The sequence below is a fragment of the Cheilinus undulatus genome, linkage group 23 (genome assembly GCF_018320785.1).
Source record: "Cheilinus undulatus linkage group 23, ASM1832078v1, whole genome shotgun sequence".
In the NCBI taxonomy this organism is placed as follows: Eukaryota; Metazoa; Chordata; class Actinopteri; order Labriformes; family Labridae; genus Cheilinus; species Cheilinus undulatus.
The window spans coordinates 16391498-16419202 of NC_054887.1; the positions used below are offsets into that span (position 1 = coordinate 16391498).

The 27705-nt window shown below is 38.0% G+C and overlaps 1 protein-coding gene across 1 annotated transcript in view; it reads right to left on the bottom strand.

Annotated features, from left to right (window-relative positions):
- Positions 1-27705, bottom strand: part of iqsec3a (IQ motif and Sec7 domain ArfGEF 3a) — a gene marked incomplete at its 5' end in the record, with an annotated part of 163479 nt that overhangs the window by 68521 nt on the left and 67253 nt on the right. Inside the window, 1 exon segment of the mRNA XM_041781031.1 lies at positions 7798-8374. Coding sequence (XP_041636965.1) covers positions 7798-8374 — 577 coding nt within the window.

Genomic DNA, 27705 nt, shown 5'->3' on the forward strand with positions numbered 1-27705 from the left:
CATGCATTACTTTCCTCAAATGACCTTTTTATTAAGTAACATACCTACAATGCAAATGTCATGCTGCCATATTCCAGGTAGGGATGTCATGATTGCAGAATTTTAAACTTCCTAATTTTAAAATGATGTTAATACCCACTGGTGGACTAGTTAGGGAGCAGGAGGGGCGATTGCCAACCTTGGTGCCCTTATGTTTGAAAAATCGCAGCTAAAGTGCCATCTTGTATGCCAGTACAGCAGATAAACACAACAATATTGTGCCTTCTGAGTGAAAAAAAAAAAGCTAAAGTGCCTGATTAGTGCCTTCTATATTGACCAAATTTGACAAATTGCTCTCTTAAGTGCCCTCTATGTGGCCAAAATTTGACAAATTGCCCTCTGTGGTGCCCTCTAAGTCACAAAATTTGACAAAATGACCACTTGGTGCCCTCTATGTGGGCCCAGAATATGATAAATTTCTAGAGATGTAACTGCTGACTATCTAGCAGGCTATGACAAGGCATGTATTTATCAGCTTGATATGAAATATAATCAGATTAACCTCATTTATATGAAAAATATCAGAGTTTATCAGTTGATATGAAGAGCTGTCTGATCATCTTGGAAGTTTGAAATATATTTAAACACTTAAACACTCTCTCTCAGTGGCTATGGGTAGTTTATCAATTCTCTATCTATCTGTACGGATATACAGACATCAGTCATCTACACATGTGGAAATGAGGGGTAAACCAACAATGTGCCATTTACAGTCTATGTTAGCTAGCTGGCTTACTAGCATAAAAGTACTTCTATAAATGTCAGCATTAGTTCTTATTTTGTGTTAAACTATCAATGTAATGTTAGAGTACTTGAAATAAAAATGGGCTAAAAAAATTGACTAAGTCTGCTCATATGTCTTTTCATTGAATTATAGATATTTGACCATTAGAGCTTAATCTGTGCAAAACTGCCAGTGAACAGATGATTATCAAGCTAGGATGCACCCACCATGTTGCATAGCTCAGCTTCTGACTGAGCAAAAACTCAAACTTTTCTGTTATTTACCTCCACTGTGACTTCTTTTCCACTGATGTATATTTGGTCACGTCAAATCGCAACAAAGGACAATATACATATGAATGGCAGAGGCTGTCAAATTGTCCACATTTCTGTGGATTTCCATAAAGGAACTCTACGGTTTGTAAACTTTGGTTCTTTGAAGTTGAATATGCTTTACTGACCGTGCTGTTCAACTCAGCCTCCGACTGAACTCACCAAAAAATTCTCTCTCTCTCTCTCTCTCTCTCTCTCTCTCTCTCTCTCTCTCTCTCTCTCTCTCTCGTCTTGCCCACATCTCAGCACTGCTTTGACTGTGAAGTTGCTCACTATGAACTTTAAATGCACTCTTCCGTTGTCGAGCCCTGACTGTGGGCTGCATCAGTGCCATAATTGAAAACATGAACAACTCTCCTTTGGCAAGAGGGCTAAGATGTATTTCTAGATCAGAAAATATACATATGCCCTTGAGGTTGTCCTTATTTGTACATTCACACCTTATGGTTATTTGGGTGGTAGTGACATCTACTTTAAATATTGATCTATCTCTTAAATGTACAATGTTGCTGATTGTACTGACTATTTTGTATGAAAATATCAATAAACATTGAAACTAATGGTACTTTAAGTTTTACCTCATAGAAGATTCTTATCAATGAAGACTGATACCATGTGTTTGACTTTCTCTGAGTAACATCATTAGCCATACTCATTCTACAACAGCGTAACTTATCCTCTCAAAAATGAACTGGGTATACTCTGGTGGTCATAGGTCAGTCGAGGTTGGTAAGGCTCATGTTCATCCCTTGCTTCTAAAGGTGATATTTCAAGAATGCTTTGTGGAAATGTCCTTAAATTTTACACAAATTTCCATCCTGATTCAAAGATAATCTGCTAAGATTCTGGAGGTCCAGATCACTGGGCCTCATGTTCATTCCTTGCTTCTGAGTGTAGTATTTAACGAACACAGGGATTTCTTTTAAAGGTTGCACTGATGGCCGCTCTGACTTAAAGATGATTTGGTATTTGGTATCAATGAGGACGTTTTTGCAAACATAACACAAATGTACCCAGGATGGTTGGATATACACAATATGCACAAAAGAATTTGGTCATTCCTGTTATTGAATTCAGGAAGTTTCAATCAGACCCCTTGCCGCAGGTGTATATAATAAAGCACCTAGCCATTGAGTCTCCATTTGTGACACTAAAGAGGCCATTCTGAAGAGCTCAGTGGCTTCAAGTGTGGTGGTGTGATGGATGCCATCTTTGCAATAAGATGACGGCTAAAGCGCATGATGCAATGAGGGAGCCAACACTCAGATAGCCTAGTGCCTTGGTTCCCAACCTGGGGTCCGGGACCCCTTAGAGGGGCGCCAGAGATCTCAGGGGAGGCGCAAGGCTCTGTCTATCCTGAGGCTGTTAAATTTGCATATATTAACAGTTATCATGGTATAACACTTTGAAATAATTCATACAATGGTTGTTGAGTAAAAGGGCTACTTTGTTTGGATTTACACAAAAACATTAAAATATAGTATATTAATTTTGGCCACAAAGTATCATTATTTTTTTCTATGTCGGTCCTGGTGGTGGGGGGTGGGGGGGCAAGTTTTCTTAGATACAAGTAGGGGGCTCAAAGGAAAAAAGGTTGGGAACTACTAGCCTAGCAGTTAGGTTGCGCCCAGTGTACAAACCCTGTTTTCAGGGTATGGGCAAGCTCAATGTTTTAGCATACCAAGACTTTTTGGTCAATACTATGCTTCCAACTTTGTGGCAACAGTTTAGGGACGGCTCTTTTCTGTTCCAACATGACTGTGCCACTGGGCTCAAAGCAAGGACTATAATGACATGGTTTGATGAGTTTGGAGTGGAAAAATGGACCAGCACTCACAAATCCCTGACCCACGTTTTTGAATACAATGTTATTGGTCAGTCCCTGCTGGTGTAATGGTCAGCCGGTCAAATGATTTTTGTCCACATAGAGAATTTTCGTGTTGGTGTGTCATGGTGATTGAATCTCATGATCATCCCTTGCTTTTAAGATTTCTTTGAATCACACTGCCACAGAGAAATATAAACATCAGGTGGTAATTTTAGTTTTTCAATTATCTTCTGTCTTAGTCAAGTTGTAACTCCTACCAGCAAGAGTTGACATTTCTCTTATGCTTGTCAGAAAATGTCAGCTGTATTTGTTGTGTACTATAAAGGTATAACTGAGACTCTTAAATTAAACATAAACAAAGACATGTTGAATGCCAGTTGAACTGACATAAGCTCAAATACTTCGTCATGAACTTCTTCCTCAGCAATCAAGGCATCGCCCTGCCGCAGATCCAATTACCCTGACATTGATCTGCAGCTGCATCAAGCCCCTACACCTCCTGCAGAGCAGACAGAAGATCAATGTAGCTGATCGTGTATCTCCAGCATTGTTGACAGCGAGGTAGTGGAGGAGGACTCTCTGATGTGAGATTGAAAGTCTGAGGATGGAGGTGAGAAGGAGATGTGTGGTAAAAGCTTAGGTTAAAAGAACCTTTGGTCTCAAATGTAAGGAAGCAATGAGCGAGGAAATTAAGTCAGAGTGAGTGAAAATGGAACTGAGGGAAGTTAAATTAATCAACCTTTTGCTCAAATACATTTGTTTCAGCAGCAGGTTTCTTTGGAAGATGGATTTCAGCAGATCCACCATTTCTACTGCAGTAGCTTATCTTGTAACTTTGTACATTTTCTTTTGACCCTGAGTTTAGACAAAGAACCACACAACAAAACTAAAGCTGTGGTGTCATGTCTCAACAGGCTTAACCTCACAGTCCATTGAGGTTGCCCTGAGACCAAGAAACTGACAACAGGGCAACTACATTTACTGATTTGCTTGGGGTTATTGATTTGGTGCAGTCAAATGTGCCTCACTACACTTACAGTGACAGTATTAGAAATCAACATGCAAGTGAGAGGTCAGCAAAGCTTGCATCTTGTAAGGAATCAATCCATAAATGTTGCAATTGTTACATTTACAGCTAGACTTGATGAATGAGCTAGTTTCTGTGGTTGACAACTTGAAGATTACAGAATTACATAGTGCCTCTTATTAAGCCTGCTTCTCTATTTATAAAATGTTTAACATCGTATGCTGACAATACTGTGGTTTACCCATCAAATCTCTTTTACCCACTGATCAGGCATGGTTTGTAGTAAAGGGCTGTGTTGTTTGTTTTAGCGGGGCAGAACATACTCGATGAGCATCACAGGGTATTTTTGAGGGATTTTTATTTTAAAATGACTAATAAAAAATAGAGAAACCTGCTGAGCTATTCAACTACGAAATTGGACTCTGGAAAGCTTGATATGAGGCATATCCGATCCAGACATAGGTGCTGCTGTTACTGTTTCTAGCAATTTATTGTCTTTCACAAGCAGCTTCTTTAGAAATTATGTTTTCAAGTTTTCTGATGATTCCTCAGCCTCCTGTATAAGGACACGGATCCACTGCTGTATTTTAATGAGGTACAGTCTTTAGTCTGTTGGTGCGATGATTACTATCTCATTATGAATGCAAAGACAACTGAGGAGATGGTGCTGGGCCCTCGCTCAATTGGTAATCACCCCACTGCTAATCCATGATGAAAACAAATCAACCAGGTCAGCTCCTATAAGTGTCTTGCCATTTACCTCGATGACCTGTTTAGCTGGGAAAGCCATGTAGATATTATGTGTTCTTGTTTACAACAAAAGCTGTATTATGCTGATTAAGGGTGTTTGGTATTGATCAGAAGATTGTGCTTTTGTTTAATCAGGCTGTTTTGGAGAACATAATCCAGTTCGGGATGTCAGCCTGGTAATCACCCTGTCTAGTTAAAATCTATCTATTCTATTCCATTCTAGTGCTGACTGCAATGAAGGTTGTAGCGAGGGGTGAAATCCTTTCCCTGAAGTCCATGTATGAGCAGTCTGTTGTCTGACTTGTCTTACATCCATCAACCACCGTGAGTATGAACTTTTACTGTCTACTGTGGACAATAAAGGCACCCAAATGCAATTGAACTGGTTTAAACACTAATTTGTGCCCACCTCAGTTAGGATTTTGACGTTTTTTGAAGGTGTAGCCAGATTGTACAATAACGTCACAGTGTTCTCTTATCTTTTACCTTTGTATTTCAATGTTATCTATCTTTTCCTTATTGTCATTTATTATTGTCATTTGTTGATACTATTTTGATGGGAATCTTGTGAAATATGGGTATGTTTAATATATGTTGTTTATGTAGTGCATCTTCATTGGTCAGTTCAGTGTACATGTGGATTACTGTTGCTATTGTTGAAATATATTACTTTTATGTTATTATCTGGCACCTTAATGTGGGCAGCACTTGGAGTCCAAGACAAATTTTCAAAAGGGGACAATAAAGTGTATTGTGTTGAATTGTACCATATTGTGTCGTACTGTATCATACATTATCCTATTGTGTTATGTCATGTTGTATCATATCGTATCTTATCATATTACATCCTACAGTATTGCATCATATTAAATCTTGGTGTATGGTGTTGAATTGTATTGTATCATACCCTACCACATCATGTTGTATTTTATCATATCGTATCTTGCTGTACCATATCCTATCAGACTGTATTGCACCATATCATATCATATTGTATCTTATAGTATCATACCGTGTTGTAGTGTGTTGTATCATATGGTATCTTGTATTATCGTATTGTCTCATGTCATATAATGTTGTATAATGTCCTACTGTATCCTTTTGCAGCATATCCTACCATATCGTATGTTGTCATATATGTTAATTTGCATCTTTTTGCATTGTACGGCATCGTATTGTATAGTATTGGGATGTCTTTCAATAAAATAGTCAAACTATCTGGATTTTTTGGTCTCAGCTCTGTGCTTACAGTAGCAGGACAGGGCTTTCTTCATCTTATTTAGTTTTTTTTTTTCTTGGAGGCTTATACATGTTGTCTACATGTTTATTTCAAATGAACCTCTTTAATTTTATGGTGGTAAAAGGATGCTCCTACCCACCCAGGGATGCTGCTTGTGGTGGCATGGTAGAGATTTGTTGGAAAGATACATTTACCTATAGCTAAAACTGCACTGTTAGAAAACGTGTCGTATCATGTTGTATCCGGTTGCACTGTATTGTATCTTCACATATCCTATCCTGTCGTAACATATTGTATATTATTGTATCATATCATAATGTATTGTTTTGTACTGCATCCTATCACAGTTGACCCTGATGAAAGCTACATGCCAAGATGTGTTGATCTAATAAAGTTATTCTCTAAACTACAAGTGTTGCTGGAGATGTCGGTTCTCTTCAAGACTCTCTTCATCCTCCATGCACCTTGGAAGTTGGTGAAGTTGTGCCACAGTTACCCACTTCAGCTCTCCTATCACAGTGCACCATATCATATCGTGTCAATTCCTATCCTATCACGTTACACTGTATCGTATTGTATCTTACCATATTGAATTACTTTCTTACCATAGAAGTTGTTAAAATCCTTCAGGGTTTGTTGTTCTCAGCTCTGTGCTTACACTTACAGGACAGGGCTTCCTTCATCTAGTTGATGTTTTGCTTTGAGGCTTCCACATGTTTTGTACATGTCTATTTCATGTGAACCTCTACTACCACATGGAGGGGATAAGGCAGCTCCACCCACTCAGAGATGGGATTTGTGCTGGCATTGTGGTGGCGTTTTGTTGTGTTTTGTTATGAGACAAGTCAATTTAAAGGGGAGTAAACTATATCTATGTTGATCCCTAGTACCCTAAATTCCAATAACTACTGTAATTTCTTCCATTCAAAACAAGAAAAGAGACAACACAGGGCTGTGTGGTTCAACAATAAGAGTAATCTGAACCTTTAATCAGTGGACTGCACCATTCAATTGGAGCTGAAGAAATTTGGCGAGGAGTAGACTGGGAGCTCAACAAGTTAGATCCAAACTACGCTTCCTTACCTGCTTGGCGATCCATGGACTGAAGAATGTTGGTTAGATGGGGTGATAATGGAAACACATGGCAGGCGTTTTCATGGTTGTTGAAATGGAGATGATTATGTAATGATTTTCAAGCTCCTGATGAACAGCATGATAAGAACACAAACATGAGAACATGGAAATGCATGTTTGAATACAGTCACGGTTCGCTGACACATCAGTTTCGGACAAATCAGTTTAACTGGCTCTAAAATGATGGTAACAGATAACAGTTGCATGCTTTTCCTCCATGGAAAATAAGGGATTATCATCTTCCAGAATGTCTCAGAAAGCAGCGAAGGAAAGACAAATTTGGAGATTTTCCATTCATGCAGATACAAATTGAAAGTGTTGGTCTGCTGGATATGTATTTATGCATCGTTGCAATTATAATACACTGTATAAAATCTAATTGACATACAAGAGCTGTTAGTTCAAGGAAACTGGTAATACAAGGGGATACGTTGTTAGAAAACAGAGTTTCACAGTCCAAGTTTGGTGAAAGACAAAACCATATGAGGATGTTGATGAAATGATGACATGGCAATGACAATGATGACCAATGACAATGAAGTAAAGGAAGCTCATCATTATACAGTTTGGAAATCCAGATGATCCAATGGATCAATACAACATACAAAAAAATCCCATCCAAAAACAGCTTTTCCTTTTTTCCAGCCAAACCCAAGACCACAAGATGTACAAGACACACAACAAGGTTACTCCCCTCCCCCATCATCCCCAAATCAACCCTACCTGCTTATTTTTGAGGTCAAGCGAGAGCTCATAGTCGGAGGTGGCTGAATGCGAGCCGGCCCCGTTGCGTTGCACCCTCAAGGGTGAGGCCGTGTGGTGCAGGCTGGCTCTCCTCCCCGCCCCACCTCCTTTAGCTCCTCCCCCTTCCTCCTCCTCTTCTTCCTGAGCCTCATCTCCATCTTGCTTTTTCTTCGCCTCCACGACTTTTTCCAACTTTTCCTCCTCTTGCACCTCAACTGTCTGGTCCTCTCTGCAAGGCGAAGGAGATTTAGGGGCGTCCTGTACGGCTTCCTCGCTCGGCGCTTCAACTTTGGGCTGAGGTTCAGGCTCTGGTTTGGGCTCGGGCTCTGGCTGGGGCTCAGTTGCAGGTTGCGGTTTTGGTTCAGGCTCTGGCTCAGGTTTGGTTTCAGGCTGCGGCTGAGGTTGAGGCTCTGATTTGGGCTGCGGCGGTTGGGGCTGTGGTTGAGTCTCTTGCGGCTGTTGCTCAGGCTGTGGTTGCGCCTCGACCTCACTCTGCAGCTCCCCCTCTCCTCCTTTCCCTTCCTCCCCCAAAGACGGTTCTGGAGAAGGGTCATCGCTGCAGAAAGGAGGAGAAAACGCAGAGTGAGGTTGCTGCTGCATCCGTGGTGACCTCTGAATCTCTTCTCCAGGCTGCCTGCTTTAGCGGTAAGAAGTTGCACCTTCATTTGTCTGATTTCACTCATCATCTGTCTACCTGCTCTGTTCTGTCTGTTTCTTTTGTCTGTCTAGACAGTGACAGACAACAAAACATAGTCAAAAAAACGTACAGCACAGAACAGCTGACAAAATCACAGCGTACAAGAGTGGAAAAAAAGATCAAAAGCGGTAATTTATTCCAGCAAAATCTTCAAAATGTGAGGAAAAAAAAAGAAAGTTGACAGCCAGTAGTGACGCACACTCAACACACACACATGGGGGACAGTCATGCAGCCAATACAAATGTCTACAGTTTACACTATATGCCTGCTTGTGTGAACTGGTACATTTATGAGTGTTAGTGTGAGGTGACTAATACAGTGTAGTAACAACAAGAGGTATAACGTGAAACACAGAGGGGAGGAGGGAATCTGTGTCTTTGGATCTGCTAATGAAGACTGGCTTCACCCTCTTTTTACTCTACTCTTTCCTTTAGATCCCCATCCTTCTTTGTCTCATATTTTCCCTACAGTTTCTTGTCCAAAAAGATGCTAAAAAAATCCTTAATATCATGTAAAATTACCAAAGAAATTATGTGCTGCAAAGTCTGATCAACAGGGCAGCAACATATGAAAACTGGAGCAACATGATATCTACATTACCAGACAATTATTAACCCCTATGTGTGGCAACATACATTTTGGAGGGTATGTTTGTTTTTCAATAGAATCTTGAAATTTTAAAATCTAGAACCTGTTACTTGTCAATAATAAAGTCTTTACTCGTTTTGTACACACTCAATGCCCCATTGAAACCCATTAAAACCACAATCTTTGATCCTTCAGCCACTGCAGTAAAAGAAAAGCATTCATTTTATGATATAAGCCTTCATTGTGAACTCATGGCTTCAAATTTGCAGGTTTCCTGGTGGTCATCAAATGTCAGCATTTTTCCCATATTAAACATGTGGGAAATTGCCCTCCAACAGGCCTACTATTATAACAGTCTATTAAAATCTTAAACCTAAACAAAATGATAATGCATTAAAATCAAACTTAATACTCACTATTAACATATTCATCAGTGTGATGATGCCCTTCAAGGAAATTCAATTTGCTTGTACTGAATGTTTAATTTTTTTGTCTGTTTTTCCATGTAATTACACTTAAACTTACATTTAAAGGGTTAAATTCTAAAAAAAAAATGTATAATTGATATTGATGATAGGATCCACTCTTGATTAAAAAAAATGCAAAAAAAAAAGGAAAAAATGTTTTTTATTGTCATTTATGTGTGCGTTTTTGTTTGTTTGTTTGTTTGTTTTTGGTCTTGAACAACCTGAGTGTAGACATTCCTTTTCCACCATCTAAAGTTTACAGAATATTAAAGAGTAATTCAACCCTCAGACTACCTTTTCAGATCAAATCCAATGTTTGTGTGTATTTGTAGCAGTTTGATCAGTTCAGTATAAAAGTATTTAAATTCAACATTTTTGTTAGAAGCATGCAGTGATTCTCCTCTACTGGTTAAAACCCAGCTACTACAATTCACTTTCTTAATAGGCTATTCTAAGGGCATGTGGTGTACTTGGTGTTAGCTTTTGTCACTAGAAAGACTTTAACTGAAGAACTATTGAAGAATTACTGATTTTGCATTGATGCAGACGCAGCATATAATGATGCAGACAGACACTCCAAGTACACATTCCTCCTGCAGCTGGTCCTACCATAAATACTCATATGAAGACCTGTTTTCCTTTCAACATGGGCTGCATGGTGATCTAATTTAAAAGGCAGTGCTTTTCCTATCTTTACAGTAGCACCAGTCACACATGATGCTACCAAACCAACCCTTTGTTGTGTTGGCACTACACTGGCGTTAGAATACGGAAGTGCACAGAGTCTATGAAGCGCAGTCTGACGACAAAACTTAAAGAAACTGATGTAGAATAACAAAAGACAACAGCAGTAAAAGACATTTAAATCAAGGATGGACAGGCCCTTATATGTCTGTCTTCCCCACGCCCAGTTTCAAACACAACGTGTGTCATATTTTTCAGTATATTTAGGATCATTCAATGCAGTAATTTTAAATATACTTTGAGACAAAGCACACATCTGTGGAGAAAACGTACCATATTATGACAGGGGAATAAATGAACTAAAAGTCCAATATGCTTAATCAACTAGGATTCTGACAATTAAACACACCCTAAGAGCGAGCCGACTACGATCATTAAAGTTGAGTCAATATAAAATGCTTTACATAAAACATGATGATACAAGATTTAGAATCCTAACACAGTGATATCAAGTTTCTTCATTAAATTAAAAATGTGTCTAAGTTTTTTAATGTCTTTCATAAAAGCTGTCATTTTTAATACGCACATTTAACCCAAAATAAGAGAAGAATATCTTCATTGTTTTATTGGTAATATTATTCATCGTAATCTAATTAAACAGCATAATAATATAGATTTGGTTTACAGATCTAAGAAATCAATAACATCAGGAGTTTATATTTATCTGAAAGCTTGCCTCCATTAACAAACATGAACCATACATACTAATACATAAATGAGAATACATCGTGATGCACTGTAATATCAGATATCAAGTCAAATGAGGCCATTCAAGATGCATAGCTCTACTAGTTTCCACCCAAGACGACAGTCATAGCAACTGATAGCTATGACCGCCCGCAGGTTACGGCAGACTCCATCAATCAGGGTTTTTTTTTCTGAAAATGAGGTTTTTGTGTCTTCTACTGGGTTATATACTATCATTTCCCTTTTATATCATCTTTAGTTTAAAAAAAAGGTGGGAAAAAATTCCAACCATAGTGGTATTGCAGTTCTTTTACCTGAGATCCCCAACAAACCAGGTTGTTCTTAAAAAGAAGATGACAATAACCCTAACCCAAGCTTTTGTCTTCTACCATATACCATCATCCCCCCTTTAAAATGTCTACAGTTAAAGAACACTGTTAAATTCACTCTAGTTACCAAACAGAATTTTCACTGATATCAGAGATGTCAGTGTGATTATCTAAGATTATGGGTAGTAAACCATAAATAAACCGTTTCTCTTAGAGCAACAGCAATGATGGAGCATATACCATCATTTTATGGTAAGTCAGCCTTGGATGGTTATAATAATATGGCTGATAGACTTTTGGATGATAGGACAGTAGGGAGGAGTATGTGGACCTGTGTTATCCCCTACCAGCCCTTTCCAAAATGTTCTTAACTTTGAACTTTTAAGTTCCAGCATAGCCAAACTTCTTGGATTCGAATTGAAAAAATGAAGCCAGTGAGGTGAAGAAAGCATTTTCAATACAGCGACTGCTATTGTTAGGTTTTGTAATGCCTCCTATGGAACCAACAGACGCAATCACTGATACATTATTTACTACCAACTTATCTTTAAGTACAGAGTAAGTGCTTTTTAGAGCAGTTGGTGACTTTTCAGTTGCTGAAGCTAGTAACTAGAAAAACACCTTCTGGTGTACTGTTTAGATGTGCTACCTTAAAGAATAATGCTAACTGTGCAAAATGACAAAAGAGGTTATCTGAATCCCCATCCCTGGGTAGCACTATTCAATAGAACACCAGCCATAACTCAAACTTCTGTGATATGCCATTGTTTATAGTCCGGTTAGCTTGACAGGCACGAGTTGATATCTGAGAGCAGATTGTTATCAGCATTTGACTTGCTGCTATTGGGTTCTGCCTCTGCATTATAGCGTGTTACTTTACACCTCTTTTCCTTTCCACATGGACTGTTTTCCTGCACACAGCTGATGCCTGGGAAATGCTGTGCTGCTAGGGTGCACAGTCCTTTTCACTTTTGTTAACAACTGTGCATACTACACCACACAAGGCCAACACAATGGCAGTCCACTTTTGGAATAAGCGTTGACAGAGGGATCTAACTAAACTACAGGGCTGAAACTAATCAAAGTTAAGGAAACCATGTTTTATTCAGACTTCATGTTGCCCTACACATCAAAGAATGATCAAAGTCTCTGCCACACAGTGCCCCAAAAACCTTATTTATTACACCATGCTGTCTTATCAGCAGTCTGATACTGGTGTGTACCAAAAGGTTGTTGCATTACAAGTGAAAGTTTTATTTTTATAAGTGCTGAATTTGAATTTGATGTTTATGGCATAGACACTTCCACTGCAGTTCTCATTCTGGTATTGACATAAATGTATATACTTAATTTTCTTGTAATCCAGCCAGTATTTCTTTTAAATATTTCATGTTAAAGGAAGATCAAAGTATGTGAAATAATATAATTTCCATGATACAATAAGGGATGATAAAGGACGATATGATACAATATAGTATGGTAGGAGGCAATATAACATGATAAGATATATAACAGGATATTATGATATGATATATTACAACAGGGTACAGGACTAGTTCATTAAAATGGTAGGGGGACAATATGATATAATTCGATATAACCTGATGTCATTTAAGATGATAATAATATAATGATACTGAATATTGACAAAAAAGATATTGGACAATATAATATGAAAGAGGACAACATTAACAATATGATGTGATAAATGGGACTACATTAAAGAATAAATTGATTAAAACACAGCACTAAAAAGCTACAAAAATACATGACATGATATGATATTGGACAATATGAAACAATATGCTACAACTTAATATAATAATCTTATGGGATAAATATGACACAATTTGATATAATATACAAGGAAATGGAATATATCCCAATATTGAACAAAATGATATAATACAATGTGGGACAACATGATATGATAAATGTGATTCAGTTCAACATTGGACAATATAGTACAATATGGGACTATACAATGCAGTAGGGGGTGATACGATCGATAGGATGACACAACACAAAATGATAACACATGACAAGATTTGACATGATACAATAGGATAAGATATAACAGCACAAACCGATACAATGTAATGTGATACGGCACGGTATGGTACAGTAAAATACGGTGTGGTACGGTATGGTACCGTTTGTACAATATGGCAAGATACAGTAGATGTGTTATGACACAACAAAATATGGTATAGTGCGATACGTTACAATCCGATATAATATGTTGCATTATGGCCCAGTACACTTTAATACTATACAACACAATATGGTATGACATGATATGGTACAATACAATATGATACGGTGTTGTGCGGTACGATACAATACATTACGTTACGATATGTTACAATACGATACAATACGATACGATATGTTGTGATAGGATGTTACTATACAATCCAATACGTTACACATTATGTTACGATATGCTATGTTACGATACATGTGTTACAGTGCGATAAACTAACAATACGGTGTGCTACGGTATGGTAACATACTGTCAATATGATAGTTTGCCATACAATACCATACGATATGATATGGTATGGTTCAGTACAGTACAATGTGATATGGAACAACATAGTCCGATACAATATGATACTGTGAGGTATGGTCCAATACGGACATTACCGTACAATGCGATATGCTACATTACAATATGATACAGTATGGCACGGTACGGTAATGTAAGATTTGATACGATATAGTTTGGTATGGTACGGTAGCTACGATGCGTTGCAGTACAGTATGGTATGGTGCCACACAGCACGGTACGGTACGATACGAAACACGACGACCTGATAAATTACAATACAAAATGGAACACTATAATATGATACAGGTCAAAATGATCTAATATGAAAGACACAATTCAGCATACTTTTTGCCACCTAGGGATGAATGAGGGAATTTTATTGTTCAAAGTTTTTAACATGTTCTTTGAAACAAACATGTCTGTACATAATCTTGTGCCAATCCAAAAAGTGTTACGATATTGCTTGATAAATCAACATTTATGACCAAATGAGAGCATCTAACTTGTCAGATGATGCCAAATTTTTTAAGGCTGAATCCTCTGAGACCCATGAATATCCATCCACGCACAAATATAACCAATAGATTTGGAAATATTTATTTTGGCTGGAGAGAAGTTATAGATCAACTGCCATGCATGACTTTGTACCAGAAATAAATCACAATCTGTCATATTTCATTAAGCCAACATGTTGAGTATTCATAGACTTTCATCAAAAACCCTTTTGAATTCAAACCAGGTTTTTCACACTAGTTGACAGTGGCTGAGATAACAGCCTGGTACGGTAATACCCAGATTAAGATAGGAGTTTATTTTTCTTCTTATTGGATGCGGTGATAAGACCTGAGTCACTGAGCATAAAATCAGGACATTCTGGCTGCCATATGCAGAGTACTGCAGAAGAAAATCTGCAAGATATTCCCTAGAGGGAACAGAGGCTTCAGAGAGACAACAAACTTATAGTGTAAACAGCAGAAATCTGTGTTTTTGAAGAAGTTGCAGGGACACATAAGTGAGTTCTAATGTATGCACTGCTAAATTTTGCAGACTTGTGTAAAAAGTATTGTTGTTAAAGTATATATCACTCTATCTCCACTTCCCATTTTTGCACAGGAAGCTCACGTCTCCTTTTCTTCACACATAAGCTGGAGGAGAAAGTATCTTTAGCGGGGGATGTAGCTGGGTCTGCAGCTTCTAAAATAGAGCCTGTATGAGTGATGAATAATGAATAGAGAAATAAAGTCTGCTGCTTCCACGCTCAGCTGCAGGTGAGCTTTTTCTCTGCAAAAAATAGACCTGTGCAGGAAAACAGAAGACTTCTTTAAGGCAGAGAGGCGCCACGTATAGCCTACCAACATCCCTGCATGCAATACATGCTATGCAAGTGTAGTTTTAAATGCGTCATTACGGGCAATAGCCAGGCCATGTCTCATTAAGACTTTGAGGGATTTTCTTCAAACTTTGCATAAATGTCCCCTGCTTGTGAATGCAACATCTCAAAAGCGTTGGTCTTTTTAGTCATTAACTAGCCATTTAAGCATACTTAATTACTGAGCATATCTTCGCCTACATTAGATTGGTTGTATTAACTTTAATATCCTCAAGGTGACGTTTATGGAAGTGGCCCTCAGGGGATAAAGTGTGGACACTCCTGACAGAGATAATGTTACAACCAAAAGTCCAGGAAACCCAACAAGTCATGGATAAGGAGTTAAAAAAGGATTATTTATGAGTGGATATCATAAATATGCAGTCCCTCATTATATTGCTTATCCTGTTTTTCTGTTTTTATCTAAAGTTAGTGTGCATCTGCCAAAAAATAACTCAAACAACTCCAACTTCTAAGTCTGTCACTCACTGTTCTGAATTTCAACTTTTCTCCACCTTTTATTCCTTTCATCTATTTTCCCAGACTTTCTGTCATCCTCTCTGTCCACACAAACACGTTCGCCAAAGCCATCCTGCCACTCTGTCCTCCACCAGGTAAGGAGATTGAGCGGTTCCAGGTGTCATGGTGACTGACGAAGCAGAGACGAGCCCTGGATGCTACCTCTCTCTTTCTCTGCCTCTCATCTTTCGTACGTCAGTTTTGAAGACGGATGAGCGCTGTGGCCTCCACGCGTTCAGACCAGAATGTAATTATGGCTACCTCATGCTGACGTCTCTGCTGTCTCTGCTGTGAATGCTAACAGGCTGCTACTGTAGTGTGTGGCATGTTGCTGGTGTTTTTTTTTTATCACTTTTTGAGACAACTTGCAAGACTCATAAAATGCTTGTCCATTTAATTTTGCCCACAAATGTAAGAAATGGGCTCTTTGCCTGTGAAGTTACGTGAGAACCAACGGTGGTGCGTTTGGTCTTAAGAGTAGACTCAGAAAACATTTTAAACAGGATCACAGCATCAGCAGGTTAAAAATGAGAAAATGACTTGCCAAATGCATTTAACGTTATTAGTGCTAGAGTTGACAATTTTTTGTTTCCCTTGCAGCTAACATCCAAATACCTGTACCTTTAAGTATTAATATGCTAGTATTTCCTGACACAGCCACAAACGATCTTATCTTAAAATTTTCGGTTTAAATTAGGCCAACCCACACTGCTTTTACAGGGTGCTGCCATCTTCTGTCATGTAGTTATTGTGTATTTTTCAACTGTCTTACACAATTTAACAAAAAAAGAAAAGCCTGACATTCTCAAATGAAAAAAAAAAACACCCTCAAAATTTGTGAATTAACTGTTTCAGCATCTGGGTAGTTACCTATGTAGTTTACATAGCTAGCTTAGCTTTAGATTAGCTATGTTATCTACATAGCTAAAGTAGCTAAGCTAGCTTTAGCTACTTTACTAGTCAGGTTTTTGCCTTTAACTTTTAGTATCCTAACCCTTACCTAAACCATTACCCTTTACCTTACGGGAGGTTTTATTTTTCAAGTTTTAGCCTGTATATCTGTTCATCGTGTAACTGGCTAATTTTCAAACCCTTACTCTTTCTGCTTCGACTTAACTACAGACATAAGAGACATGAGGGCCTTGAGCTCAAAGGCAGATAGCCTCTTTTGATGTAAATTTTAAGTCATGTTATCCATTTCTTCCTTAAATGTACCACTTTTATCTACCTTCCACTATTTAAAAAAGAAAAGCTTGACATCCTCAAAGATAAAAAAAAAACAATTTCTGAATTAACTGTTTCAGTCTCTATTGTAGTTACTGGTTTAGGTCAAGAAAAGGCCAACCTTTTTTATCTCTACTAAAACTGAAAAATGTACTTTTTGCACTCCATTTTTTTAAACACATCAGCTATATTATGAAGTGAGTGTTGGAGATGTTTACTGTTAGAATGTGTGACCTGCACACACATCCTGACTTGCTGTCCCATTGTTTTCAGGCCTTATGCTAACTCAACTAAACAGATGCAAGTGTTGCTGGAGCAGCTTCCCAAATTTTGCCTATAGTCCATTTACAATTGTTAAGAAGTGCATCTACATGTGAAAACAGTTTAACAAGAAAGATGTGAGATCCCTGAAGCCTGCTTGCCACTTAAGCTTGAGAGTAAAACCTCCAGAATCCGTTAGCCGTAACTCGACCAGCACACAGTGGTTTTCCATGAGTCTGGGGGTTCCTAATGTCAATGCAAATTTTGCACATTTTGAACCAGTGTTTTTAAATGGAGGTCCGTTTACCCTGAGGGTCTGTGAGGGATTCTAGGGGTCATAAAAAAATGGGGAGGGGGTAAATGGAACAAAAATAAGAATCAACAATTTGTGTCGTATTTTTTTGGGACAGTACTTTAAAAAAACAGCAATATGGCCACTTAGAATTGCTTATATATGACTATATATTTTAGAAAGTTATTTTACCACAGCTACCTACCTCCACTTACAATGAAAAAAATCCTGCTATTGCTTTAACTGTTGATTAGTGTCAAGACGAATGATAAAGGCTGTTAGGCTAATCAGTGTAAGGCAATAGTTAATTGATCCCCAGGGCTGAATTTCAATTATTAATTGTTTAAAGAATAAAAGGAGATGTTGTGCACTAAATTTCTGAATATTTGCAATTATTAAGGTATTTTAGAAAAGGTGGGTCCCCACGAGAGGCTAATGCTATATGGGGGTTCTTGTCATTGCAAAGTTTTGAACTCTGTTTTCAACCAATTAAAGTTTGTTGGCCTGTGGGTGGAAAGCAGTTGCCTGCCTTGAATGTTGACAAGCAGTACCTCATCTAACACATTCAAATCTCTAGTGTGTTGCTAATCTTATTTGTTACTGGTTAATCCATCATTATTCTAGGAGTGCGGTGGTGAGGTGGTAGATTAGTGGATAACTCTTTCAGTTGACTGACACCAAAATTGAACTTTTTCCTCTCTCTCTTCTTCTCTGGACTATTTTAACCCCAGCTATAGTCTCCAGAAGATTTTTCCTGCATTTTTCTCTAATAGGAAGTATATCATTATCTATACTTCAGCTTCAGCTGTCAGCCATTTTTACTGGTTGTATAACGCCTAAAATGTATTCAACAACCAAGGCAAGTGCTTTCATTGGGAGGGAGCGTAAAATACTGCTAAAATTCCCAAAGCTGACTGCAACCACTGAGCATCTGTTCCTCTGAGTGTCAGAGCGATGACTTCTGACAAGAAGACCAGCGTCTTTATGCAGGAGGTCCTCTGATTATGTCTTCAGCGTGAACTCGGTCGCTGTGCGCCACTTCGACTTTCATTAACCTTGATCGCAGAACCATTTTTTTGCTGCATCATCACCGCGGTGGTGGGCTGCAGAAATAGAGATGAGATATATATCGGCCCTTGTGACCAGTGGGGTTCAAAGGGTCTATCCTCTGGTGGACCGCAGCCAAAGAGTTGCTGAAGAGGGCATTATGGGAGGGAAAAACCACATCAGCAGAAGTCATAGCAAATGAGATCCCTGAAGAAACCGCTTGCTGTTATCATTTCTTACTATTTTAAATGTGAATTTCTTGTCCGTGCTTATAGAGGAGGGAGTTTAAAGTAAAACATTTGTAGCCAACAAGAGAGTATTTTACTTTCATTCTATTTTCTGCCCTTCAAATTCATTCCTTCTTAAAGACTGTGCAGGATTTACCTTGTCACCCATACTAATTCCTCCTCCCTTCCTACTTCCTCTACACAAAGAGCATATAACTTCTCTCTTCATCAGGCGGAACCCAAGGGCAGGCTGGGGTGCGAATTGCTGCATAAATAAGCATATTTCTTTCTTACTTTTGAAAGATAAAGAGGGCAATGTATGGACTAAGATAGCTGAATGCAAACAAAATTGAGTATAATTGAAATTCATGAAGTCTCCAGAAGCAGCAGAAGCATGACTGTGACTGACTTTTTAGCTTCAAAAGGGTGAAACATTACTTCCAACAGGATATAATGATGCATTATTTCCTTAACAAGGAATAAATCTGAGAGGAAAAATGTATTCTGTATTTCAGCTGATTCACTTTGATGTCACGCTGATGGATTTCCGAGCCGCGAGGAAAACACAGATTCAACAGAAATTGCCCGGCCTTGTCTGACAGTGACAAAAGTTCAGTTTTGCACCATTTCACTGCAGACTGCAAATCATTTCAATTCCGGTTCATTTGAGATGCTCTCACCCTGATGAAGACAGAGAAAACACAAGCTATTAAGATGCATAATGACAGCTTCACATTAGCATCAGAAAGCCTTTGGTTGTCTCAAATCATAAGGTCAAGTTGAGGTACATTAGACATCAATTAATTTCCTTCTTCGTACATTAATCTAGGACCTAACATACTGTTAACCTCCCTTTCAACATGTATTTACTAAGGCTCAGGACTGACCACTACATTCACTTTAAATATACTAGATGTGTAGTAAAGGGAGACCACTACTATCAGAATAGATGTATTGGTACAATGCTTTACAAGTTTTTATCATCATTATTTATTTAACTATTCATAGGCAAAATCTGACAGTTACATTCATGAAATAACCACATTACAAACATTAAAGACTATGTAAAAATTGATAAGTAAACGGAAAAAAGGTCAGATACTTCGGGATTGGATCAGACCGGTTTTAGAAGTAGTTACACAAACAGTGACTCACTTTAGTTTCGTTAGGTTCAGCTAAAGCTAACAGCTCACCAGCTATAGCACATAGTTAACTTTCTACTAGTGAGACATGAGATGTAAGCTAATGTAGCTATAATACCTTTAGCTAAAGTGACTGAAGCTAAAGCAAGCCACCATCCACGTAACTATTTCTTGAATAGCTCTTGCTGTAGCAAACGTAGCATAATCTAATATAGCTAATGTAGCTACTGTTGCCTTAGCTTTAGCAATAAAGTTACATAGCTATTAACAACATATTCTACATAGCTATTGTAGCTTAATTTGCTTTTGCTCTAGCTACACAGCTAGTTACCTGTGTAGTTCACATTAGGGGCGGGAATCACAGGGTACCTCACGATACGATACGATACGATACGCGATACATGGTCCACGATACCAATATCATCACGATACAGTGATACTGCGATAATCGATATATTGCAAGAAAACTGTATAATGATACATCACAAAATATGTCTAAGTAGAGAATACAAAATAGTTATAAATGGTCAAGTGCAGGATTTCTCAGTTTATTCACAACAATTTAGTATCAATTTCACAGAATTTGACACAGACTGAGCTAAATACTGAATATGAAGTGCAGAAAGTCTCTCTGTATGTGTGTAGTATATATATATATATATATATATATATATATAATTATATATATATATAATTATAAATATAAAACTTATGTAGTTTTAAGCTAATATGGAATTTAACAATGTAGAATTATGCTATTTAAAAAATATGCAGTCCTGCATCATCTTGCATTTTACCTATCTTTGTTCAATCTGAAGATGAGGATTTTCCCCATTTGTTGCACTGAATTAAAATGCTACCATGATTTTCTTTTTTAAGAAAAGGGGAATAAATTATTATTGAGTGAATGTACTCTAATCTTTTATATTTCATATTATATCAGTTTTTTATGTCATCACATAACGTGTTTGTGGAGGGAGACTATGGGAGATGAGCTGATCATCACGTCCAGCTTTAAGGACTGATGGACTGTGTTTTGTGGAGGGCATGATGTGACAGGCCAGTGTTTCTGTCTTGTGTTACTGAAACTGTCATTCTTAACGACACTAAACGGGACAGGTCCTTACAAATAAAACGACTGTGATTATGGTTGTACGAGTAGAGACCAGCGGTAGCTTCAACGGGCTTGTTTGTTGACGTTAGCCATTAGCTGTAGCGCTAATGCGATGATGCCTGACTTGTAGATTCATTGTGTTATCTGAGTATTTTACTCTGGCGTGGCATATCTTGCAGACGACTGTCTAACTCCTGTCTAAGTTTGTGCTGTCTTTAATGTTTTGGCAGCCAAAATAAGTCCACACATCCACTATGAATGCAGCAGAAGTCGCTCTGTTGGGTAGTTACAAGCAACCGGCTCATGCAGACCGGAAGTCTCGCGTGATCTCATTGTCTCAAGAGACAAGCGGCAAGAGTCAACTGCCAGCTGGTGATGCCTGCCGCCAACTAGCGGTCAGGGGGTGAAATTACACCACAAACTACCGTACCAACAAAGTGAATAATTAGCTAATTAGTAAAATATCGATACTGCATTTTAAAATATCGATACAGTATCATGCCAGGAAGTATTGCGATATTTCAGTGAATTGATTTTTTGTCCCACCCCTAGTTTACATAGCTAACTTAGCTTTGTTTGTTTTTGGTTTAGCTGTGTAGCTTTATTAACTTCATAGTTTACATAGCTTACATAGCTTCATTTGCTTCAGCTACATTAGCTATGTAGCTACATTACCTACATTGTTGTTTACATAGCTGATGTAGCTTCATTTGCTTTTGCTTTAACTATGTAGCCATGTTACTTATGTAGTTTATGTAGCTAACGTAGATTAATTTGCTTTTTCTTTAACTTTGCAGCTACATTACCTTTGTAGTTTACATAGGTTTGTCTGAAGCTTTAGCTAGGTAGCTACTTCATCTAGTTTTTGTAGCTAACATAGCTTCATTCGCTTTAGGTTAAGCTATGTAGCTACATTACATGTAGCCTATATAGCTTAAGTAGCCTTGTTAGCTTTAGCTAGCAGCATAGCTGCATTAGAGTGTTGTCATGGAGGATGAGGTTTTTTTCCTTTAGGCAGACTGTTTACTGGGCTTTATTAAATACTTTGTAATCAGAGTTTGGACTTAATTTTCAGTTTCCTAATATCACTGTCTTCAGAACCCACTGCTCTTGGCAATGTCACTTCTTCCTCACTGGCTTGTCAAAATCAAGAAGGACTTCTGGTAACAGTTTTGCCAACAAGAAGAGTAGTGGAGAAGATAATCTGACTCATTTCTCTTAAGGGTACATTTTACAGGTCTGTAAAGGGTTGCTAATGGTAGGACAGGAACATTTTGAACATAATTTATCGCAATCTATCCAAATAGATGAACCACACATAACTGCCATGATGGTTGTGCTACTGGAAGACTAAGGAGATCGGGAGCTTCATCCTTTAGGAATGTCTGTACCGCATATAAAGGCAATCCATCCAGCGTCTGCTGAGATATTGCACACTTGGTATTTTGACAGCGTGGTAAAAGAGTACAGGGCCTTTAGTGAGAATAAAAGCCTAACATATAAATTAAACAGTAGTATAGAGTCTCTCTTTAGAATCAGATGCATTCATCTGGGTCTCCCTGCATCAACAGAGGCCTTACATCTTTTCATCACGTCTTCGCCTTCTGTGATCAGGGTCAAGCGTGTCATCTGCGGCTCCCATAAGATCCAGCCTTTTATTTTATGGCAGACAATACAGTCCAGATTGGGCTTCATATGCTTTCTGCGTGTTGTGTAATCTCCAGAAAGCCTGCAGCACTTGGGTGAGTTTTTAAAGTAGGGGTTATCAAATATAGCCATGGCATGCATAAATCATGTGATAGGCAGTGGATGAGTCACATGGTTAGCAAGATCTATGCTTTTATTTCTTTTCCAAGGATGGGAGGTCAAAGGTTTAGGTGACTTATAGCATGCGGAAAGGTCGCTTTTAAACATCCATAAATTGATTTTTTTCCATTTTATCATTTCCAAAAGCGTATAGCACTTTTGCTAGGATACCAAACATGGCTACTATTTTATTTCACCTTGACTGGACATGCAGTGATGCATAGTAGGAGTCTCCTCTTTGCCCCTGCCTCTTGTGATCAATCCTCAAGTGATGGATTGGTTATTGAAATGCCAATTGATTTTGTGCTCTCTTAGATGGAAAACGATACCTCATACCTAGCACTTTTCAGCACAGAGGAGGCAGAGAAGCAGGGGGAAACAGGCATAAAAGAGAGTCAGTTTGTAATTCTGTATTTTTATATGTGATCCATAAGTTATGAGCAGAGGGAGTTTACTGAAGAGAGATCAATGTCGGCCAGTTTACGTCAGTGAAAAGCACAGAATCAGCCTTTGGCTCTGGCACGTTCTCGCTTCTTTTATGGCCTTGTAATCGTTATTTCTAGAAGGAGCAGGTACAGGTAGGTGAAAAAAAGAAGGGCAGTGCTGCAAAATGTTAGTCTTATCATTTTGAGATTCAAGATTGAACAAGAAAATACACCCTGAAGGATACAGGAACAAACTTTTTGCGCTTACAGTATGAGAGTATATACACAAGTGGGGCTGTATAACCACAGGCGTTCCCATGCATTGTCAATGAAACATCTCTCCAGCAACATGAAGCACTGGGCATAAAAACAGGTTGGGCTCGTGAAATATGCAAGACGGGATTTCAAATTGAATCACTTCAAAAGCCGCTGCCCCGGGATGTGGGTAAAAAGGACGGAGAGACAGGGAAAGATAGAAAAAGAGAGAGAGACGGCGGCAGTGGAAATTGCATCCCAGATTTATGGTTGACACACCACACTGCAAGTGTACACAGCTCAGCGGGCAGCACCAAAGGATGGAAAACGAGGCACTGGCAATATCATTCAATGTCAGAGACTGCCATTTAAGAAGCCTGTGTATCATTCTACATCACTGTCTATATACAGTGCTGTACCCTCTTCATGATTTCTTATTGTTTTGCATATTTGTCACACATAAATATTTCAGGTCATCAAACAGATTTAGTGAAAGATAACTCGAGTAAATACAAAAAAAAAAAAAAAAAAATCAGTTTTTAAATGATGATTTCATTTAAGGGAAAAAAGACATCCAAACTGACTGTGAATTTTAGTGATTGTGAATGTGAAATGTCCGACAAAAACTATATTACATTTTAGTTTCATTTTAGTCTCCTTCACAAAATCTTAACATGCTTTTAGTCAGATATTTAATCATTAAAGATCTATTTTTTGCTAGTCTTAGTCTTCACATGAAAAATAAGTAGACAAACATTTTTAGTCATCGTATTAGTTGACAAAATTAACACTGGATTCAATAAGACTAGCATGTCAGAATTTTTCTTGCACTTTCGTAGTTTGACCCGATGTCAGTGATGTGAATCTTGATGTCTACCAATAGGAGAGCATTAGCTTCTTATCTTTGCGTCATCATTTACCAGAGACCCTTCTTTTTTGCCCTCTGGCGAACTAATGTGTACATTTTATTTGATTTCATTTATGTTATCACATGCATACCTTGAGTTCTATTCGAAGGACAGCTAGTCCAAATTGTCCATCTCTTTATACATCCGTAATTGTTATCCATAATCTAATCCAGAATTGTTTCTTGTTTGTTGCTTTCGTTGATGTGCTCTTGAAGTAATTTTGGAAGGCTGGTCACTCCTGGGAAGTTTCACCACTGTTCCAAGTTTTCTCCATTTGTGGATAATGGCTCTCACCTCAGTTTGCTGGAGTCCAAAAGCCTTGGAAATGGCTTTTTAAGCCTGTCCAGACTTTGTTTATGATCTGTTCTTGTATTTCTTTAGATCGTGGCATGATGTGTTGCTTTTATTTTGGTCTACTTCCCTTTGTCAGACAGGTTCTATTTCAGGAATTTCTTCATTCGACAGGTCTGGCTGTAATCTAGACTGGGTGTGGCCATTGAAACTAGACTCACATAGGGCCGGATAGTCTTGGATTGCTTTGTAAATGAAATCACAATTTAAAAACAGTGTTTTGTATTTACTGTGGTTATTTTGTCTAATATTCAAACTTGTTTCATGATCTGAAACATTTAAGTGTGGCAAATATGCAAAACTAAGAAACAAGAAGGGAAACAAATACTAATCTGTCTGTCCATGTGTTTTCTTTTTTTGGAGAGAGGCCCCTCTGTCATATTATAAAGCACTCAGGAAACAAAATCTAGTCAGCCAGGGGCTTCCTTCTTAGGGTAGATAAAGCGTACAATGCTGGAGCGTGTTACAGTAGGTACATAAAGCTCTAGATTGTCATTGTCCTTTGTCTTCTCTCTCGCCTATTTCCCTGCCTTTTATTCTCATCTTGTTACACATAAGAATCCCAGTGCTATTTTTATACCTCATGGCAGAAACAGAGAGAAAAGGAAAAGGGTGCGTTCAAGAACAACAACGCCCGAAGAAATGATTCAGCCGCTGCTTTGCCTCTATGCAAGCGGAACAAACAATTGGGCCATCCCCCATACCCCGATGATTTTACACACTAATTGCCTATTACGTGGCCCATCAGGGGGAAATGACTGTTATTTTTTTCTGTATTTGGCTACCTCCCATTTTCCCATATTTGAAAATATCCTCAGGTGATTTCCCCAATGCACAGATCTCCTGTTTCATTTGGACTTTAATAAGAAACACAGTTCAATATATGAAGGATCACATGGCAGGGGATCTACAATGTTACATCACAGGGAAATGAGAATACAGGAGACTGAAAATTCTCAAAGATTTTAGCTTTATTTCAAGTATATAAAAATATATTAAGCTACTGTGCACACGTTTATGAGTCTATTGATTCTTTTTTCTTCTCACTGAAGCTGCTTTATTGAAGTTTTATGATTCTTGCCTTATTGAATATATTACTTGTTTTTTTTGTATTAAACAATATTTAACAGTTTGCACTTTCAGGCTTAACACCTCTAGCCTCAGCCTTTCTGCTGCAGAGGCGTAAGAGGTTCCATTTTAGGGCTGATTCTATCAGTGCAATGTAATCTGACACATCTGTGTCAATGTAGTCAGCGTACAGAGGTGATATGACATCATATGTGTCACTTACTACATCTCCTACTGTATTTTATTCCCTGTAATTCACTGCACAGTGGTTATGATCAAAGTGCAGGTTGTCAGCTCTAGTTTAAAAACCTCACTTATATGTTGGCTGCTTTTACATCAGGGTAGTAATAGAGACGTGGAAGTGCAATAAAAGCTGAAAAATGCTTCTGTTCTTTAATGGAAATGTTAGGTAGAGGAATTTGTAGAAGCTTTAGAAACATAGTTCCAAAATCATTTTCTTAGCATAAGTGATGCATCCAATATGAACATCCTGTAACCTGCAATAGTTCAACAATTGTAAGCTAATGTATCAGTGTTGCAACAAAAAGTCGTCAAATTTTACCATCAACCAATAAGAAAAGAGCAATAATTACAGAGGGGTCTGGCTGCAGACTGCAGATCTCCCTCTCTTGCAGACTTGCTGTAAGATGCCACATCTGTTATAACTGAAAGGAAGAAATTTGACGATAACCAAAGTTTTAGAAGGTTTTTTTCATTCATCTTTATCTATAAACACAACTCAAGCAATTACAGTCATAAAACAACCACATTGCAAAAATTACAGATCAAGCAACATTTCATAAATACAACAGAACAAAAGTCTGATGTCTAATCTGGGATTAAATTATGTGCAGCCCCTTTCTAGAAGTAGTAATGTGAACAGTGGCTCACTTTAGCTTGTTAGCTTAGGCTAAAATGTACATAGCTTCACTAGCTACATAGTTAGCATTACCACGCAAGCTAATGTAGTTACATCAGGTTTAGCTAAAGATAATGAAGTTAAAGTGAGCCACAAGTTTACATAACTACTTCTACAGGTCTACCTTTAGCAAATGTAGCATAATCTAACGTAGCTATTGTAGCTTTGTTTACTTTGGCTTTAGCTATGATGGTGTTGCAGCTACGTTACCTACACAGCTAGCAAAGCTTTGTTAGCTTAGATTTCACTATGTAGCTAAGTAACCTGCAAAGCTAAAGTAGCTTAGTTTGCTTTAGATTTCTCCATAGGGGCTTTGTAGCTATGCTTTCGATGTAGTTAAGATAGCATTGTAAGCTTAAGCCTTAGCAATGAGGCTTAGCTCAGTTAAGGTATAATCATAGATAGCTAATGTAGCTTTCAATGCTTTAACTTTAGCTACTTTACTTATTTAGCTATATTATTGACAAAGTTTTTGAAGCTAAAATAGCTTCTTTAGCTTTAGATTTAGCTACATCAGCTGATTTAGAGTTTTTTCATTGAGGACAAGCTTTTTTCCTGTAAGCCGACTGTTACTCAGGTTTATTGTACGTTTTGCACATAGGTTTTAAAAGTCAGGTTTTTGACTTTTAAAAGTCAGTAGTGGCAGATGTGGTTTGTGTATTTCAAGCTAATCAAACCACTTCCACTGCAGTTTTAATGGGTTTCAGGGTGTTAACCTCAAAATAATAGGCCTAGTTATTGGCCTTGATTGTATAAGATCCCTTTTAAATACTTAATTTGATATTTATATATAAATATTAATGAGTAATACATCTCAGACTTTAATGTATCATAGGGGAAATTCATTTGCACATTTAAAATCTAAATCAAATGTAAGTTAAAAAGCATAGAAG